The sequence below is a fragment of the Canis lupus genome, chromosome 20 (genome assembly GCF_011100685.1).
Source record: "Canis lupus familiaris isolate Mischka breed German Shepherd chromosome 20, alternate assembly UU_Cfam_GSD_1.0, whole genome shotgun sequence".
Taxonomy (NCBI): Eukaryota; Metazoa; Chordata; class Mammalia; order Carnivora; family Canidae; genus Canis; species Canis lupus.
The window spans coordinates 45,457,943-45,476,982 of record NC_049241.1 but is presented as its reverse complement, the minus strand read 5'-3'; the positions used below and the strand labels follow the sequence as shown (position 1 = coordinate 45,476,982).

Sequence of the window (19,040 nt, the reverse complement as noted above, 5' to 3'; positions counted from 1 at the left end):
GGCTGGTCACCACACTTGTCCATGGTCACAGCAGGCTGGGGCTGTTGGCTGGCTCTGTCTCTTCCATATCGGTCTCTTTGGGTGGGGCAGGGACTGGAGGGCCCAGAATGAAGTTGGCTGCATTTGCTCATTATGACCTCGGTTTACTGAGGAGGGAAAGGAGCAGAGGGAAGGCAGGATACTCCATCCAAGGCAAGGGAAGGCCTGAGCTGAAAACCCTGTCTTGCTTGAGCCCAGACCAGCCCCCTCCTGCTTTTCACCAAAGCAGGTGGCTTTCTCTGGGCTAAGAGGGTAGGCCAGAGAGACAGAGAGAGACAGAGAGAGAGGACTGCCTCCTCCTCCACTGTGTCTTTCTGTTACTCCTCATATCTGTCCAGCAGTCCTAAGGGAGACTTGCTTGTTCCCCACTAGTGTTGGACCCAGTCTCCCAACCCAACCTTGCCCTTGGCCTCCCCCCAGAGCAGCCTGTTCCTTCCACCCGCCCAGAGCCTGTAATCAGTTCCCAGAGCCAAGGCCAGCAGCTGGAGCTGGGGGGAGGGCTTCTGTCCTCCAGGATCCCAGCCCATGCCCCATCCTGCTGTCTCTCCTCCCCCAGCCAGCCCTGAGGCTTCCATTGTGGCCCCCAGGGGGTCTCCATCCCCCCCCCCAACACCAGCCCTAACCACATTCCTCCCCAACTCACAGCGGGGGGGGGGGGGGGGGGCATAAATTCCCCATCACCCAAATCCAGCAACATACCATTCTTTGCACAGAACTTTATTCATTCAACAAATGTTCTGTGCCCTTTCCAGCCCAGCCCCCAGGGAGCCTCCAGGTCGGAGGAGGTGGATCTAGACAGACACCCCAGCCCTAGGGTTGGAGGGAAGTACACGGCTGGTGAGTAAGCATTACAAGGAAGCCTACAGGGAGGTGATAGCTGGGGTTTTGAATGATAAATAAGAGTTTTCCAAGGGGTGAAAGTGGCAGAAAAGCCTGCAGGCAGGCGAGGAATGGGGGGGGGGGGGGCTTAACCTGTGCCAGATGCCTTCTCACAAACTCCAGAAGCTGACTGTGTACAGCAAGGCACCAACACCATTTATCTGCCCATTGTACAGGGGATAGAACTGAGACCCCGTAGGGGAGGCAACTTGCCCACCATCCCACAGCAAATAAGACGCAGAACCATGGGTTCCAACACCTGGGTTCTTAACTTCTGTACTCTGAGCCTTCTCACTCTCACCTCACTGCTCCCTCTGCCAAGAAGACCTTTCCTTCCCGCAACTGCTGAAAAGCTCCTGTAAGTCTCCAGTGTCATCAATCATGTGACCCTCTGGTCCAGACAGAGGGGCAAACTGAAGCCCCGGGACGATCTGGTACAGTTAGGGTAGACCAGGACCCCAGCGTCTCCTGGACCCTCACATGATCCCAAAAAGTCATACAGGCTCCCCCAGAAAGTCAATTTCCAGCCAGGGCAAGCTGCTCTTGTCTGTGGCTTCCTCCAGCAAAAGAGGGATGGGGAGGACAGAAGCCTGAGAGCATATATTTAAAGCTATGCAACGTCTTCACTGAGACAGGAAGCTCAGAGCCAACCCTAAGAGGATAGGAAGATGGGAGGGACTTAAATTTGTTTCCTCAATTCTGGGGACAACGCATTCATCTTGAAAATCTACACGTTCGTTCCTAAGGCCACAGGACTCTTGTTGCCTCACAAGCCAGGGATGGCCCCCCAAATGCAATGTCAGCTTCCCCCCAGGGGTGGGGTGGGGAGTCTGTAGAGCAGGAAGCCCAGAGAGGAGCAACTTCCTGCCCAAGGTCACATAGCCAGTCCACAGAGACCAGAACCCAGGGGTATGTGCGCAGGAGATATAAAAATGGAGTGAGTGGGTTTCTCCTTCCAGACAAGCAGAGAAGGCTGAGTCTCACACTATGCTACTCCACGCCAGAGTGCATCCAGCTGGGGGCCCAGGGCACTGAATGTTGGCCGGTCTTTCGGGCTGGGGGCCCAGCACAGCTTCATGAGCTCGTGAACCTGAGGGGGCAGGAGGAGACAACAGGATCACATGTGAGCATAACTCCTAGTCACAGCTTTATTTATTTTTATTTTTTAAAGATTTTATTTATTTATTCATGAGAGACACACACACACAGAGACAGAAACATAGGCAGAGGGAGAAGCAGGCTCCCTGCAAGGAGCCTGATGTGGGACTCGATCCCAGATCTTGGGATCATGTCCTGAGCTGAAGGCAGATGCTCAACCACTGAGCTTCCCAGACGTCCCCTAGTCACAGCTTTAAAATATAAATTAGACTCCATCCCCTCCTCTGCTCCAAAGCCTGCCATAGCTCCCTACATGTCTTAGAACAAAATCTCATCCCCTCCCTTACCTCCTTCCATCACCTCCTTTCTTGTTCCCTGCAGCCACATCTGCCCCAATCTCATTATTTAAATGCATCAAAATGGGGATGCATGGGTGGCTCAGCGGTTTAGCACCTGCCTTTGGTCCAGGGCATGGTCCCAGAGTCCCAGGATCGAATCCCAGATCAGGCTTCCTGCATGGAGCCTGCTTCTCCCTCTGCCTGTGTCTCTGCCTCTCTTTCTCTGTCCCTCATGAATAAATAAGTAAAAATCTTTTAAAAAAATAAATGCATCAAACTCATTCCCACCTCAGGGCCTTTGCACATGTTCTGTCCACCACTGAAGAATGCCCTCTCCCACCTTTTCCCAGGGGTGGGCTCCTCTTCCTCCTTCAGGATCACCCCCTCTCAGAGGCCCTCCCTGACCACCACCACACCACACCGCCTCATCAACCCCTGTTCAACTCTTTCCAAACACTGATAACCACCAGAATGCTCTTGTTAGCCTCTGCTGATTACTAGGAGAACAGGGTAGTATCTGTTCTGTCCCCTGCTGGGTCCCCAGCACCCAGCACAGAGCCTGGCACACAGCACTCAATAAACATCTGTGACCTGGGCAGATAAATTTATTTATTTTTAAAGATTTTGTTTATTTATTTATTTATTTATTTATTTATTTATTTATTTATTTATGAGAAAGGGAGCCTGTGCATTGGGGGAGGAGCATGAGGGAGAAGAGGGAGGGAGAAAGAATCTCAAGCAAACTCCTTACCCAGTGGAGAGCCCAACGTGGGCCTTGATCTCACAACCCTGAGATCATGACCAGAACGGAAACCAAGAGTCAGTCACTTAAATGACTGAGCCACCCGGGCATCCTTGGGCATTTCACTTTATGAATGACCAACCTCATGTCAGACACTTCCACAAAAGTTGTTACGATAAACCGTAAGAGTCGTTAACATTTATGGAGTGTTGACAGTGCGCTGGACTCTAAGCTGAGCGTTGGAGAAAGGTGGTAACTTGTCTGATCTTCCCCCACCCCATAAAGCATTGTTATTCCCATTTTGGAGATGGGTAAACTGAGGATCTGAAAGAGTTTGTGAGAACAGCAAAGTAGAAGCCAGAATCCTCTTTGGCTTCATGCCCCAGAGTATGCTCTCAATCAAAAGCCATCAGTGGTGGCTGGGGAGACCCAAGAGGCCAGCTGGCTCACCCAGAAAAAATCCAGAGTGGGAAACTGAGGCAAGCCCTCCAGTGCTCACCTCACCAGGGCAGGCAGGAGGCGCGGGCAGCCTCTGGCCCTCAGCCAGCAGCTCCACCAGGCGGCAGAGGGCCGGGACATCTCGCTCACATCCCATTATCCTCAGGAACTCCTGGGGTCAGGAGGGAGCACCCTCAGTGGGGGAGAAGCCATCCGTGAAGGAGGGAGAAGGGGCTGCAAGTGATTGGGGAGGGGCAGGGGGCAGCCCTAGGGAAGGGCAGGAGAGAACCACCCGTGATGGGGAGAGGGGCCATCCCTAAGGGGGGAGCAGGAGTCATCTGTGCTGGAGGGGGACTGGGCTGCCTTGTGGTGGGAGTCGGCCTTAGTGAAGAGAGGTTCTCCCCACTATGGAGGGCCTATATGATGCTGGGAACAGGTAACACTGAGGAAAGAGGCACTCGGGTACAAACAGGCCAGGGATTGGCCCGGAAGGGGTTGGGGAGAGGAGGGTCCTGGGGATGCAGGGGTGCTGACTCACGGCTGAGGGGCTGCAACTCTTGTTGCCATAGGTGAAAAGCTCGTACAGGACAACCCCGAAGCTCCAGACGTCCGACTGGCACGAGAAGATGTTGTCAGAGAGGGACTCTGGGGAGTACCTGCAGGGGACAAGGAATTCTTGGGATGCGAGAGGACGGGAAAGGGGACAGCCTTGGGCTGGGGGAGCCGGTCAGTTGTAGGTGGCGGCTGTGAGAAGGTCGGTCCCAGCTCCGGGGTCAGGGTTTGTTTCCCTGCCGGTGGGATGGGGTATTCGCCAACCTTAGGAGGGCCTGGGCGGGGTCAGGGCGGGGCCGGGGGCTAGGGGGCGGGGCCAGAATCGGGGGGCGGGGCGGGGTGGGACCAGGCTGCGGGGAAGGACCGTAGCTGGTAGGTGACGGAAGGGGCTAGGGCCGTGGGAGGGGCGGGGCCGGGCGGCCCCAGGACACTGAAGGCAGAGGAGGGGTCTGGGTAGTGAGGAGAAGTGGGGGGCCTGGGCGGGGTCAGGACGGGGCCGCAGCTGTAGGGGCAGGGGCGGGGCCATCACGCTAGGGGGAGGGGTCAGGACTGAGGGAGGGCGGGGCCATGGCGGGCCCACCAGGGTGGGCGCGAAGTAGCCGCCAGGGTAGTGGGGAGGGGTCCACACCAGAAGATGGGGTTCTGGCCGGGCCCGCGGACCACGTAGTAGTCTTTGTCGAGGGGCAGCAGCTTGGCGAGGCCAAAGTCGGCGATCTTGACGTGCGTCTCGCTCTCCACCAGGATGTTGCGGGCTGCCAGGTCGCGGTGCACGCAGCGGCAGGAGCCCAGGTACTCCATGCCCTGCAATTGAGCAGGAGGTACAGACTCCAGCATAACCCTCAGGGGCCCCAAGCCTGACCTGGAATCCAACCCAAACCCATTCCAGACCCCAAGTCTAACCCTGCCCTGGACCCAGCCTGCCCTCCAGTCTCGACCTTAGCCCTAACTCAACTGCTCCTCCAACCTGACCAAACTTCAACCCTCAGCCTTCCCCGCGACCCCACGCAGATCCCTGCCCAGACTCGGCCACCTCAGCCCCCCGGTCCCGGGGCGAGCCCCGCACCTTGCAGATCTGCGAGGCGTAGAGGAGCAGGCGGCCGGCGTCGAGGCGCGCGCGGTGCCGCTGCAGGAAGTCGCGCAGGCAGCCGCTGGGCAGGTACTCCATCACCAGCCGCAGGCTCTGGCGGCCTAGGGGAAGCGAGGGGAGGCTGGAGGAGGCCCCGCAGGACCCAACTCTGTCTACTGCCCCTCCCGGTTCTTTCTCTCCGTTCAGAGTGCCACCCTGGGGCCCTCCCAGCCTCCCAATGCTTTCTGTAAAATGACAACAGCTATAGTGACACCTATTGCCAATGGCCGTTGAGTAATTTCTACAATATCCATGGATTCATTTAAACCTGATAGTGACCCCATTTTTCAGATGTGGAAATGGACTCTCAGAGAGGTTAAATCGCCAGCCCAAGGTCTCCCAGCTACCAAGGGTTTGAGCAGGAATTCGAACCCCAGGTGATCCAAATTTGGATAAACAAGCGAGCCAATAGCCCCTCCTGGTGTTCCCAAACCACTCTAAAATGTTCCTGCAGGAGGACAAGGGTGTGTGATTTGAAGAGCACCCGTTTGGGAAGTGGCTCACCTGGGCCATAGCTGACTCCGCGGTACTTGACAATGAAGTCGCTGTGGAGGGCTTTGAGGATCTGGATCTCCCTCTGGAAGTCCCTCTGCTGGTCTGGCCCGCTGTGCTGCAGCTGCTTCACAGCCACTAGGGCGCCCGTGTTGTCACCCAGTGGGTCATAGCGGCACAGTTCCACGCTCCCAAAGTTGCCCTGGGGGACAGGAGGGCTGGTATACATGTGCATGGGTGCTTCCCCGCCCACCCCACCCCAGCCCAGCCCACCTCACCTTGCCCAGCTGTGAGATGTACTTGAGGTGTCTCTCCTCAAAAATGGTAGGGTCCTGGTAGGCATAGAGCTGGGCACCGTTCCACAGCCCATCGCGGGGTGCCAAGGCACCAGGTGTGGGATCTGAGAGAAGCTCATAATCTGTGGGGCACAGATAGTAAGTGACCCTTATTATTGGGCCCTGGGTCCCCCTCCTAAGCTGACTTGCTATGGGACTTCTTCGAACTGCATGCTTACTTTTTCCGAGTATTATGACAGGGCCACTGCAAGCCTAAGGGTATTTTGTGGGGGGCTGGAAAAAGATGCCAGCTGGGCAAAGGCAAACCCCTTCTGTATGCTGTGCAACCTACACATGGTTTTGGAGACAGAAGGCATTTTCCAGACTCCACTGCTGTGAAGTGTGACACATGATTGAGCTCAGGCTGACAGGGGAGAAGTCCTGGGTTTCTTTCAGGCCTGGCCCATGGAAACCTAGCATGAGACCCTCCACAGCCTCTCTCTTGTCTGCAGAGGATGCAACAGGGACTGAGGACATGGGATGTGGGGAGCCACAAAGGGAGAGGTGCCTGTTGACCTGGACACCCCCATTGAATGAAAAGTAAATATCCGTCACATTCAGCCTTGAGCTGAGAGGGTCTGTTTGTTACAGCAGCAGTTGAGGCTCATGCTGATTGCTACAGTCACCAACCACTCCAATCCTGCCAAGCACACAGGGCCAGCTCTGCATGCAAATTTCATTTTCCCCCCTCTGTGCCTAATATAATATGCCAGCCCTGCCTGCCCTGCTGGGCCCAGTGGGCACCTGAAGTGATGAGGCTGTTCAGGTCACGGATGATGGCACGGAAGGAGGGCCTCTGGCCTGGCTCATAGGCCATGCACTGTTGGATCAGGACAGCCAGCTCCATCCACTTCGGAGCAGGCAGCTGCTGCCGTTCCTCATAAAACTGGAGCTTCTGAAGTTGAGAAGAGTGGCTGGTCACTCCCGGTACACCTTCAGGAGCCCCCCCCCCCAGACCAGCCCATTTTCCCCAAGCTGGACCTCAGGCCATTCAACCCTTATACCAAATGGGCATTCAAGAGGCCAGTGCTGGTGTTCCGACCTTGGCTGGATCCAGGGTGCTGATGGGCATCGGGATCCCGCTGAACACTTCCCAGACTGTGGCACCAAAACCCCACTTGTCAGCTTCCAAGCCAAGTGTTCGGGCCTCCTGGAAACACTCAGGGGCCACCCAGGGGATCCTGTCAGTGAGCACTGGGGAGTGGGGCTGGGATCAGGATCTGCTCCTCTGCACCATTAGGCCCCTCCGTCTCCACCCTTCTGTACGTACTCTCCAGGCTTAGCACAGTGGGGCTGACACCAGGGTCACTCAGCTTGATGAAGGGCAGGTTCCCATCGGCCCCCTCCCGAGCCAGGAGGACCTTCCGGGCTGAGACATTGCCATGGAGGAGGCCTTTGTCTTCCTGGGTGGGCCAGGCATAAAGAATACCAGGGTTTGATGAATGAATACTCTGGCTGGAAAACTACTACACAGCCTTCAAAGCACACCTGGTGCTGCTCAGACCATACTCCTAGACCACCCTCTAGTCTACCGGCAACCTGTATTGCCTCCTCTTGGCCACCCCCTACGCTGACCTGAGTCCCTCCCCTTCTCAAACCCACCCTAAAGGCAATGGGGTAGCCAGAGGTCCTGAGCCTAGTGCTCAAGGCCCTTTGAGATACTTGCTCACTCTTCTATGACATTCTCTCTTCCACACCCCTACCCTGGTCTCCTGTCAGCTGAACTGCCAGATGCATCCCAGGACATGCAACACATCTTCTAAGCAGCAGCCCTTTGCCTAGGCTGTGTCCTCAACCTGAGAGACCCTTCTTATTTTCTCCTCTTGAAGCTTCTGTTCAACCTTTGAGGCCCAGCTCCCATATTTCCTCTCCTGGAAAGCCTTCCCCATGCCTGACCTCATTGCTCACGACTCCCCTGAAATCCACCAATGACCAGCCGTCCCCTTCTCCTGCACCCTACATCTCTGAGCATGTACATATGCTTTTCCCTCAGTCTAAGATGCCTTCCCCTTGCATTCCTGCCAAACTCTTATCCATACCACAGAGCCCACTCACTCTCAATTCCCCCTCCATTCTGTGCAGTGAAGGAGCACTCACCAGGTAGTTGAGGGCATATGCCAGCTGTTTGATCACCTGCAGCTTCCAGCTGGCTGGCACCAGGTGGCCAGACTTGCGCAGGTATGTGTCCAGCGCTCCCAGGTGTACAAATTCCTGCACCATGATACCTGGTGGCAGCGAGGTGGGGAGGAGACAGGGCTGGGAGGCAGGACTGCATTTGTCTTGAACAGGCCCTGCCCCACTCCACCCTCAGGGCAGGGAGGGCCTGGTACTCTCAGTTGTGACTGTTCCCTCATCCTGACCTTACTCACTTCTCCTCCCCCTCCTCACTTCTCATATGGGAACTATTGGCCAGAAATCCCTGGAAGGCCCTAAGCTCTCTTCGCATCTCACTTCCAGCCCTTTGCATGTTCTGTCGGGAACATCCCTCCTCCTCCTCTTCTCTAATTCCTACTTATCTTTGCCTTCTCTGCTTAGAACTTGTCTTTGCCTACTCAGGATCATTGCCTAACCTCCAAGCTGGGCTAGTGGCCTCCGACCACCTGCAGTGCCCTGTGCTGCCCCATCGCACATGATCATTTATCACCCTCCCCAGCCTGTCATATTCCACGCTGTGTGTCCAGCTCCTGGCACATCCTGGGCACCGATAAATAGCTGCTGAACTGATCTGGTGGCACTGAACCTTGGAGAGGTAACTTGGCCCTTGCAAAGCTGTAGACAGGCTATACTGTGAGGTGAGATCGGAACCCAGGCTTGTCTGACTTGAGATCATTTTGAGGGACTGGGTATTGGTGGAAGCCTAGAGCTGCTTCCCCAAGAGTGACCAGTGAAGGACACAGGTCCAGGGTGATGGACCCTGGGGGACACAGGGCCCCAGCTAGGGCAGGCTCTGGATCTGTATCGCTAATGCTGCCATAGAGGGTCTCAGTGAGGAAGGGCCGGGGTCGGGGCGAGGGTAGTCTCTCACTGTCTCCAGCCATGCACACGCCATGGAGCAACACGAGATGCTGGTATGACACTTGGCTCATCAAACTCGCTGCTTCCAGAAATGACTGAAGGAGAGGAGAAGGGGAAGAAAAGGTCCACGGGTTCCTCCCACTCTAAGATTAAACCAAGCATTCCAAACATGCTGCTCACAAATCTGCCTCTGGGGACACCTCACCACAAGCCTTTGACCTTGGAGTCCACCCACTCGTATACACAGGACTCTGAATCATGATTTTCGAATGAAGTCCCCATTGTAACTACTTTGGGTCTCTTACACAGAAAGGGGAGATTTGAGGTTAAAGGAGGGCTCAAGCCTTCTTAGGATGGCCCAGCCCCTGCTGGTGCTCTAGCATCACCTCCCTCTTCTCCTTGGCTTACTCCTCTCCAGCCCACTGGTCCTCCTTCACTTTTTTAAAAAGTTTTATTTATTTATTTATTTATTTATTTATTTATGTATTTATGTATTTATGTATTTATTTATTTTTATTTTATTATTTTTTTTAAAGATTTTCTTTATTTATTCATGAAAGAGACACAGAGAGAGAGAGACAGAGGCACAGACACAGGCAGAGGGAGAAGCAGGCTCCATGCAGGAAGCCCGATGTGGGACTCGATCCTGGGTTTCCATGATCACACCCTGGGCTGAAGGCAGGTGCCAAACCGCTGAGCCACCCGGGTTGCCCTAAAGTTTTATTTATTTAAGGAATCTCTGCACCCACTGTGGGGCTTGAACTCATAACCCTGAGATCAAGAGTCACATGCTCAGGCACCTGGGTGGGTCAGTGGTTGAGTGTCACCTTTGGCTTGGGTTGTGATCCCAGGGTCCTGGGATCAAGTCCTGCACCAGGCTCCCGATGGGGAGCCTGCTTCTCCTTCAGCCTATGTCTCTGCTTCTCTCTGTGTTTCTCTCATGAATAAATAAATAAAATCTTAAAAAAAAAAAAAAGAATCACATGCTCTTTCAACTGAGCCAGCCAGACGACCCCTCCTCACTGTTCCTTTTTTTTTTTTTAATTTTTATTTATTTATGATAGTCACACACACACAGAGAGAGAGAGAGAGGCAGAGACATAGGCAGAGGGAGAAGCAGGCTCCATGCACCTGGAGCCCGACGTGGGATTCGATCCAGGGTCTCCAGGATCGCGCCCTGGGCCAAAGGCAGGCGCTAAACCGCTGCACCACCCAGGGATCCCTTTTTTTTTTTTTTTTAATTTTTATTTATTTCTCCTCACTGTTCCTTAAACAGGACCTTTGCGCTGGCTGTTTCTTCTGTTTGGTGTACTCTTTCTGTTTGCATCTAAATTCCCTGATTCTTTTGCATGTCATGGTTTGGAAAAACTACAGCTACATTTCTGTTGTTTTAAGACCTGTGTGTTTTTAAACTTCTCTAAATCCACAACACTCTCCCCAGCCAGTCCTGACCCCAAAGTCCTGGTCCCCATCACACTTACCTCCATGCAGTTTTTGTGCTTGGCATCCATCACTTTGAGCAATACCTCTGTCTCCCGGGCCTCCCCATCCACGACCTCATGGCGACAACCCCGGTAGATCTTGGTGAAGGACCCATGACCCAGGTTCTCATGCTGGAGGGTGAGGGAGCAACAGGAGAGGCTGGTAAGGGGGTTCCTGGTGGGATCCTGGTCCCCGGCCCTGGCCCCATTTTTCAGATAATGAAACAGAGGCACAAGGAGGCTATGTCACATGCTTGAGGCCGTACAGCAGAGATGTAAATAGGATGAGATGTAGATCCAGGATTTGGATCCCAACTGAGGTCCCTCCTCTATTTCCTGAGGCCACTTACCCACTCCAGGCTGTCAGCAGGGATCTTGTGAAATGTCATCTGACTGAGCTGGCATTGGGATTGGGGCTGAACAGGGGATGATGTGGGTGGGTTGCAACCCCTCCGCACCACAATCAGGTTGGACTTTTCTATGGGGAGTGGACGGAGGGAGAAAAACAGAGATCAGAGGTGGAAGGTCCCCTAAGTTTTGCTCACTCCCTGCCTTAATTTGGGGTCTCCCCGAGAAGCCAAAGGTGTACCCTGAGGTGAGGACTCCAGGGTACACAGTTTATTTGCAAGGAGGCTCCAGGAAGCCCCAATGGGGGTGAGTCACCAATAAGCAGGCAATCCTGTGGGTAACCTCAGTCCTGCTAGAGATTCTGGAAGACTCTGAATAACTCACACCTTGGAGTTGTCTCACCCAAAGAGCTGGTCTGAGAATGAAATTCACCCAAGGATGAGTCAAGAGATGTAGAAAGACTAAGTGCCAGCGACATCTCTCTGATCCGGTCAGCTGCAACTGGATCTCATCGTGCCTGAAGATAGCATCCATTCCACAAGCCAATAAATTCACCTTTTCTTCCCTAACCCATCTTGACCTGCAATTTCTGCCACTTGCCACACAAGGCACGACCCCAGATTGATTGTTCAGCTCAGCGGAAGGGGCGGGCTCACCTTTGGGTCTGGGGGTGCAGCAGAAGGTGAGGTTCAATGCAGCTCCATCCATGTGCAGCCCGCCATCCCAGCAAGCTGTCAAGAGTTCTCGAAGGCTGCTGTGGGGACGGCCAAGCCCAGCCAGGGAGAAGGTTCCCGTGGGGTCACACCGGATCAGGCAGCCCTTGTAATCAGGACCCAAGGGGGTCTGCAAGGAGGAGTGGTCCTTGAGTGGAAGTGGGTAGTACCTTCCCTTCACCCCATGTTCATCGAGCACCATAAGCTCATTCCAATCTCCAAGCCTTTACATATGCTGTTCCCTCCGCTGGGAATACTTTTACCCTTCCCTTCCTCAAGGAGCGAATATTAATTCATCTTGCAAGACTCAGCTCAAATGTCATCTCCTTCAGAAAGCCCTCCCTGGCCACCTGGCTCCTACTGGTGGACTGACCTGGACACAGACAGTGAGAAGGAAGCTGTCAAAATCTTGAGGACTGCGGCGGAGAACGTAAGAGCCAGGAAGTGAGCCCCCAGTCTTGAGCTTGTTGATGGCAAAATCCAGCCTGTGGAGATAGGTGAGAGGAAGAGACAGAGACAGAGAGATAGAGGCAGAGAAACCCAAGCTAGACTTGGGTTCTAATCCTGATCCCTCTGAAGCCTGGGGACCCTTACCAGCTAACATTCCCTGTCTCCTTCCTATTTTTATTTACTTTTAAAAAAGATTTTATTCATTCATTCATGAAAGACACACAGAGAGAGAAAGAGGCAGAGACACAGGCAGAAGGAGAAGCAGGCTCCATGCACCGGGAGCCCGACTTGGGATTCGATCCCGGGGCCTCCAGGATCTCGCCGGGCCAAAGGCAGGCGCCAAACCACTGCCACCCAGGGATCCCTCCTTCCTATTTTTAAAATGAGCCAAAAGTCACGGCTTCTACTAGGGGATTAAAGAAGACGCTGCAGGTGGAACTTCGGTGCCATCATATCCCCAAGACTGGCCCTGCAGCCCTGAGGAATCAGAGAGGGAAGCCGCTGGCCTGGCAGCGGAAAGGAAAGCCCAGTCTCCTCGAGCGCCAACCATGTACCAGGCGCTGTTCCAGCACTCGACCCTTGTGCAAGGCCCCTGGGAGGGCAGGACACTGAGGCCCGAGAAGGGGCGTGGTCAAGATTCGAACCCAGTTCTGGCCATCGAGGGCAGGCACGGGGCGGTGGGGGGCAGACCCTTACGTGATGGGGCCGTGGCACTGCTCGGCCACCTCCTCCAGCAGCCGCGGCGGCGCAACCTCCTTGCAGAAGAAGTGCCTGGAGTCGGAGGTCAGCCGGAAGTATCCGTCGACGAGCGCCACGAAGGACAATGCGGCGGGCAGCCCCGGGAACTCGGCCTCCTGTGAGGATCCGCGTCAGCGCCGCTGCGGCCCCAAGGCGACGGTGCCACGTCCCCGCGGTCGGCATAAGGCGGGCGGGGAGAGGAGCCAGCACCCACCAGGATCTGCTTGTCCGTCTTGGTGACGGTGACCAGGCGGTGCTCCCCGGCCGGGCCAGCACGCGGAGCCTGCTTGATGCTGATGTCCACAATTTCTGGAAAGTCGCAGAAGGGCTGGAGGGCCTGGGAATGAGGGGGAGGGCTGAAGCTGGCGGTCCCTTCCCTCCGAGTCCAGTCCCTCCTCGAAGCCTGGACCACACCATCCCACGCCATAAGCCCGGTCCCTCTCGGCCTCGCCCCTTCTGTCAAGGCAGCCCTTCTCACCACCACCCCCCCGCAGCGCATCCCCAGTTCTCCCACCGCACCCCTGCTAAAGAGAGAGAAAGAGCAGAGACACAGGCAAAGGAAGAAGCAGACTCCATTCAGGGAGCCCGACGCGGGACTCGATCCCGGGACTCCAGGATCACGCCCTGGGCAGAAGGCGGCGCTAAACCGCTGAGCCACCCAGGGATCCCCTTTACACACACAGGCCATCTCCATCGGTCGGCAGGTGCCCTCGCTGAGCCCCTCCCTCTCTTAGCTCCACTCCACCTCCAGGCGGGAGCCCCGCCCCCACTCAGCCCTGACTCCTCCCCCGACCTGCAGTTGGCCCCGCCCAAGCCACGCCCACCCCATTCGCTCTAGGTCCCGCCCCCGCCTCGCTCAGCCCCGCCCAGCGGCCGCCCACACCTCCTGTCCTCCGGGACTCCAGGCGATGCCGCGGTCACCGGCCACTCGGAGCAGCCCCTGCGCATCCTGACCACCAGCAGCCCCGGGGAAGCTCACGAGGAAGGTCTCGACAGCCCTGGCCGGGTCGAGCCTCTCCAGGTCCATGATGTACTTGGCCATGAGCGAGTGCCGGTCAGCCTGGCAGGCGGTCACGCGGCGCAGGGCCCGGCGCACCATCCTCCGGATGCGCTTCCGCGTCACGAAGCTCAGGCCCTGGATCAGGTCGCGCAGGTCGGGGGGCAGGCAGACCTTGTAGCTACGAGTGGGGGTAGCGGGTCCTCACTGTGGGGAGGGATCTCCACAGGTATGGACGGGGACACACACACAAACCCGAATTTTAGTTGGGCTGAAGTGTGGCCTCAGTTGGGGGGCACGGAGACACTCAATGACACACATGGGGGAAGGACCTCGGGGTGGGGGCATGGCCATTGGGGTCTACAAGATAGACGGACACACACACAGGCCTTTAGCTGCAGGAGAGAGGCATGGGCTAGGGTTGGGTTGGTGGGGTCCTGGGTCACATGGACACACTCTGCAGGCTTATAGGTGAGGAGCTTCATGGGAGCCCGGGCTCTAGGGATGCCCTGGTGGAGCCACGTTTGCTCACCCCCAGGTAGACGCCGGTAATCACTGGCTGGAAGCCCTCACCTGACAGTCTTCAGCAGCTCCTCCGGCTGCTGAGCCTGCTCGCGGGCCATCCGGGCCAGGTCCAGCACCGCCAGGCTGAGATATTCATCTTGCTCCTTGAGACTGAGGCCCACGGAGAAGCGGCCGCTCACCAGGTCATTTCGGTGCTGGGGGCCGGCCACAGCCCTACCGTGAGCTCTGATGTTGCCCTACAGACCCCCCACCCTTGGGCTGACCCCAGCCCTGGGCTGCCACAGATAGGGTCAGCCAAGATAGGGCCACCCACCCCCTGGCTAAGACCCAGACAGACCCCTACCTGGGCAAAGAGGTGCTCCAGGACTGGCAGGTCAAGGATGGCACTGGCCAAGTCCTTTCGTAGCCCGAAGCGGTGGCACTTCTCTAGCCCAAACCAGTTGGGGAAGTAAAAGCTGTTGGGGAAGGGGAGAACCTGGAGTAGAGGTATGGAGGGGTGGAAGACCGTGCCAAGACTTCACAGAACCCAAGTTGTGCCACTGACTTGCTATGTGACCTTGGGTAAGCAACGCACACTCTGACCTCAGTTCTTCACCTGTGATCACATCCTCCCTAGGGCACACCGGGAAGTGCAGGGAGATGACAAAGTTGTAGGATGGTGGTTGTTTTAAACTCCCCTTGCCCTCAACAAAAGGCATCCCCTCTTGGTAACATTTAGCCCATGCCTGTGGGAGTAGGGGTGATGTGCTTCCTACCGGAGCCTGTAGACCAGGACTTGGGTGCCCGAGTCCTCCATGGAGAAGATGTGGCTTGGGGGGAACCAGCAGGACAGGTCCTCCGTGGCCAGAGCAAAGAGGGAGTGGTACACAGGCAGGATGCCTGAAGGGATGCCCGCATCAGCACCCTCCTAAATCTCCCCATCTGTCCCTTGCAGGGCTGCCATGGTTATGTAACCCCCATGCAGCCCTACAGGGCTCTTTCTCACCTTTGGTTCTCACACTGTGACCCACCCCAGCTCACACACACTCCAGGCCTCCCATTGCCCTTAGTAGAGAATCCACATACAACATGCTTCCTGGGGCTCCCTGCCTCTCTCCCTAGAGTGCTCCTTCCACTGTATACTTTACCTCAAGGAGTGACCAACTATTTCCCCTCATGCGCCTCCAAGTCTTTGCACAGCCTTTCCCTCAGCACCTTCCTCCATTTACAAACTCTTATTCATCCCTCAAAGCCCCAGCTCCAGTGCTGACTCCACTTGAATGCTATTCCAGCTCCCAGTCTGGGCCTCCCACAGCCCTATCCCCTTCTTTGGCCCAGCCTTCCAGGGACCCACTCACCACTGGCCTTAGCAGCCCAGACACAGAGCTCTTCAGCTGAATGGTCCCCAAAGGAGAAGGATAGGCGCTGTGGGGGTCCAGGGCCCCGAGGGGGCAGCAGCACGTGCAGGGCACCAGCCTCTGAAGACGAGAGGCTGCAGGAACGCTGGGGGATCAGGGGCGTCTCCTCGCTTGGAGGTGCCATAGGTGTAGCCTGTGTGGACACAGAGAGAAGCATCCACTCAGTTCCAGCCAGAGAGACCACAAGGCTTCCAGGGGTGTGGGGGGCAGAGATGCTGCAGGGTGAGGTAGTGTTGAAGCTGGTGAAACAGGGAGGAGAGAGGAACAGAGACATACAGAAAGAGAATGAGATAGAGAAAGAGAGAGACAGTGGAGCTGAGTGTGAAAGGTGGGTGAGGAGCCAAAAGTCCCCAGATAAGGGAGATAAGGGTATGCTGGGGTCTGGAACCTTTTTTTTTTTTTTTTTATGATTTTATCTATTTATTTATGAGAAACAGAGAGGCAGAGACACAGGCAGAGGGACAAGCAGGTTCCCTGCAGGGAGCCTGATGTGGGACTTGACCCCAGGACCCCAGGATCACAACCTGAGCCAAAGGCAGATGCTCAACTACTGAGCCACCCAGGTGCCCCCCAATTTCTCCTCTTCTTCTTCTTCTCCTCCTCGTCTTCCTCCTCCTCCTCCTCCTCCTCCGTATGGTTAACACACATAATTTGTGCATATTCTTGTCAGTGTCCAGGGCAGACATCTCCAGTCAATTTGCAGCCTCCTCATATACCTTACTGCAAAGCCCCTGCCCCAGGCAGGCATGAGCGATCAACCACAGATGTGCAGATTTGCCGACCAGGAAGCCAGTGGATGCTGGTTTGTGTATATGGGGGTTAAAGGGGATGGGGTGGCCCATCACTTCCTGCGGGTGTAGGAAACTCAAGCTCTTCTGGGGCTGGAGCTAGAAGCTTTTGCAGCTGATGTAATGTATGCCTTGCAGCGTGTTTAAGATGCAGACTGATGACTCGTTCAAGAGGGACCTCTGTGTCTTATCTACCCACCATCACCAACTCTGTCCCCTTTACCACTCCCACTGTTTAGACCCCTGTAGCAAGCAGCCTTCTCTGCAATGGGCCCAGGAGGAAACTGCCCCTCACTCTTTATTCCCAGATCTCAGGACTCCTGGCTAGGCAGAGGAAAGGATGGGCTTTGAACCCAGCAGGGAAAGGCGTGTAGTAGGTGGACAAGACCCACTTACATTGACTTGAATAAAAAAGATACGACTTCAGCCCAGGGTGTGATCCTTGAAACTTGGGATCGAGTCCAACTCATTGCATGGAGCCTGCTTCTCCCTCTGCCTGTGTCTCTGCCTCTCTCTCTCTCTGTGTCTCTCATAAATAAATAAATAAAATCTTAAAAAAAAAATATCCTCACTAACTGGCACAATCCTTGGCAACATGCCTAGCAAGCCCTTGACAAATGTCAGCTAAACAGGAAAGTCCCTTGACACAGTGGTTTGGTGGTTCCTATGAGGGGAGGGAGGGCATGAGGGAAAGAGGAAATTTCCCTGGGGACACCCCCATTTACCAGACCAGGAATTGGAACATTCCCAGTCCTAGGAGCTGTGGGGCCCCTGTCACTCCCCACAGAGGTGATCACCGTCTTATTTCTAATAGTCAACTTAACCATGGTCTTTGCACTTTGATGTAAACGGAATCACACTGTGTGTGGTTTTTTGTTTAAAATAAAGATATGTATATTGTTTTAAATATTGAAGGTTAAAAAAAGAAAAAGCCAGAGGGGTTGTTTGGGACACAGAAAAAATGTCCGTTTCAACACCCAAAGTCCCATCCCCTACCGTTGGTTGGTCACTCTATGTTCTGGCCTGGGTCCTGGGAAGGTGGAGGCTGGGAACTGTGTCCCCAGGGATCAGAAGCTCCAGGCCCAAAACACAGAATCATTCTGGCCCAGGGAGCTGGGAATTTCAGGTCTCATTTCATGCAGAAAAAGCCGAGGCCCGGAGCGAAGGGCACTTTGTTGGAAGCCACAGGGCCAACCCTCCCAGCTCTTGTCTGTCTGTCTGGCAGCTTTCCTCCGAGGCCTTGCCTTTGTCCCCAGCCACCGCCATTCACACACTCCCCCCACCCCCACCCCAGAGCCATGTGGCCCCGCCAGCTCTTACCTGGCAGCTGGGACCCCTGGGCCAAGGACAGGAGGGCAGAGCCAGGAGGCGGGAGGCGGCAGGAGGAAAGTCCCAGTCGGCTCCTTCCTGTGTGGGCCCCTTGGCTTCCTGAGCTGCTGTCACTTACCGAAAGTCATGGCCCAAGTGGGGGGATGGGGACGAGGAGGCGAGAGGGCCCAGCCGCGCGGGAGAGGCAGAAAGTTCCAGAAGCCTCCACAGCAGTGGCCTTCTTCAGACAGGGTGCTGGAAAACCTGGACCTAAGGGGAGGAGCGACAGCACAGAGTAGGGCCCCGGTCAAGAGGGGTTTTCAGTAGGCTTCAGACTCACTCATGGGTGGCCCTGGCAATGTCCCAGCTCCTTGGGCCTCAGTTTACTTATCTGTGGCATGTCTGGGTTGGGCATCTAGCAGAACTAATTCTCCAACCCAGAGAAGGAAACTGGGCTGAACTTACCCACGAAGGAGGCAGGAAAGTTGCCCCAGACAAAGGGCAAATTTTTCTTCAGGGTGTTCTCCCATGAGACCCTAGGAGGAATAACAGGCCCCTCTTGTGCACCATGCCCTCTGCCTAGAAACAGTGCACACCAGGCAGACCAGGCCTGCCTTCAGGCTTCAGGCTCACCTCATCTTCTGGTCTGTCAGGAAGACAATCACTAATTATGGATAACAAAGAAAAGCAGGGTGATGGGACAGGCACAGGCTGGGGCTCAGGGGTGGGTGGGTGTGTGGCAATGGGGAGATCTCTGTGCGGAGGTCATGATTAATTGAGCTGGAATCTGAAGCAGGACAAGGAAAGAACTCTCCTAGTGGAGGGAACCGCAAGTGCAAAGGCCCTGAGGCAGAGTGACATGAGCAGTTTGAGCAGAGACGAGGTAGAAATGGCAGGAAGAGGTAAGAAGCCGGAGGGGAGGGGCAAGGGTCAGGTCTGACTGACCATTTAATACCCCTGACTTTGTCATGAGTGGAGGAGGCAGGAGGCTTGGGCACCATCCTGGTGAGACCTGACCCAGGGTCCTTAGCCCAGAAAGTAGAGTTTGGGGGATAGATTTTAGAGGGCTCTCTTACCTCTCTAATATCATCACATGTCCTGGCATGAAAATGGCTTTGGTACATATGCATTTTGTCGACCTTAGTTCAATCACCCACAGAGAACTTTGGGAAATACATCAGGAGACAGAGCAGATCCAGTCTCGGCCTGGTGGAGCTGACAGTCTAGTGGGGGAGATGATA

The 19,040-nt window shown here is 55.4% G+C and overlaps 1 protein-coding gene across 3 annotated transcripts; it reads right to left on the bottom strand.

The window, feature by feature from the left end:
• Nucleotides 1–740: 740 nt before the first annotated feature.
• Nucleotides 741–17,967, bottom strand: JAK3 (Janus kinase 3). 3 transcript variants are annotated; one of them, XM_038566877.1, is made up of 24 exons: nt 17,812–17,967; nt 15,644–15,836; nt 15,062–15,185; nt 14,650–14,761; nt 14,355–14,500; nt 13,668–13,962; nt 12,999–13,121; nt 12,743–12,900; nt 11,970–12,081; nt 11,540–11,726; nt 10,886–11,013; nt 10,536–10,667; nt 9,065–9,149; nt 8,137–8,264; nt 7,310–7,442; nt 7,082–7,233; nt 6,784–6,934; nt 5,983–6,122; nt 5,717–5,906; nt 5,150–5,274; nt 4,715–4,887; nt 4,073–4,190; nt 3,596–3,706; nt 741–2,008 (listed from the first exon to the last, which is right to left on the bottom strand). In XM_038566877.1, exons 2-24 carry the CDS (start codon nt 15,825–15,827, stop codon nt 1,904–1,906), a joined length of 3,312 nt encoding a protein of 1,103 aa, XP_038422805.1. In that variant the 5' UTR covers nt 15,828–15,836; nt 17,812–17,967; the 3' UTR covers nt 741–1,903. The 3 variants fall into 3 exon arrangements, with proteins under 3 accessions (XP_038422805.1, XP_038422806.1, XP_038422807.1); XM_038566878.1 differs by lacking the exon at nt 3,596–3,706; XM_038566879.1 differs by lacking the exons at nt 15,062–15,185; nt 15,644–15,836; nt 17,812–17,967 and having other exon boundaries at nt 14,355–14,456; nt 14,650–14,749.
• Nucleotides 17,968–19,040: the final 1,073 nt, after the last annotated feature.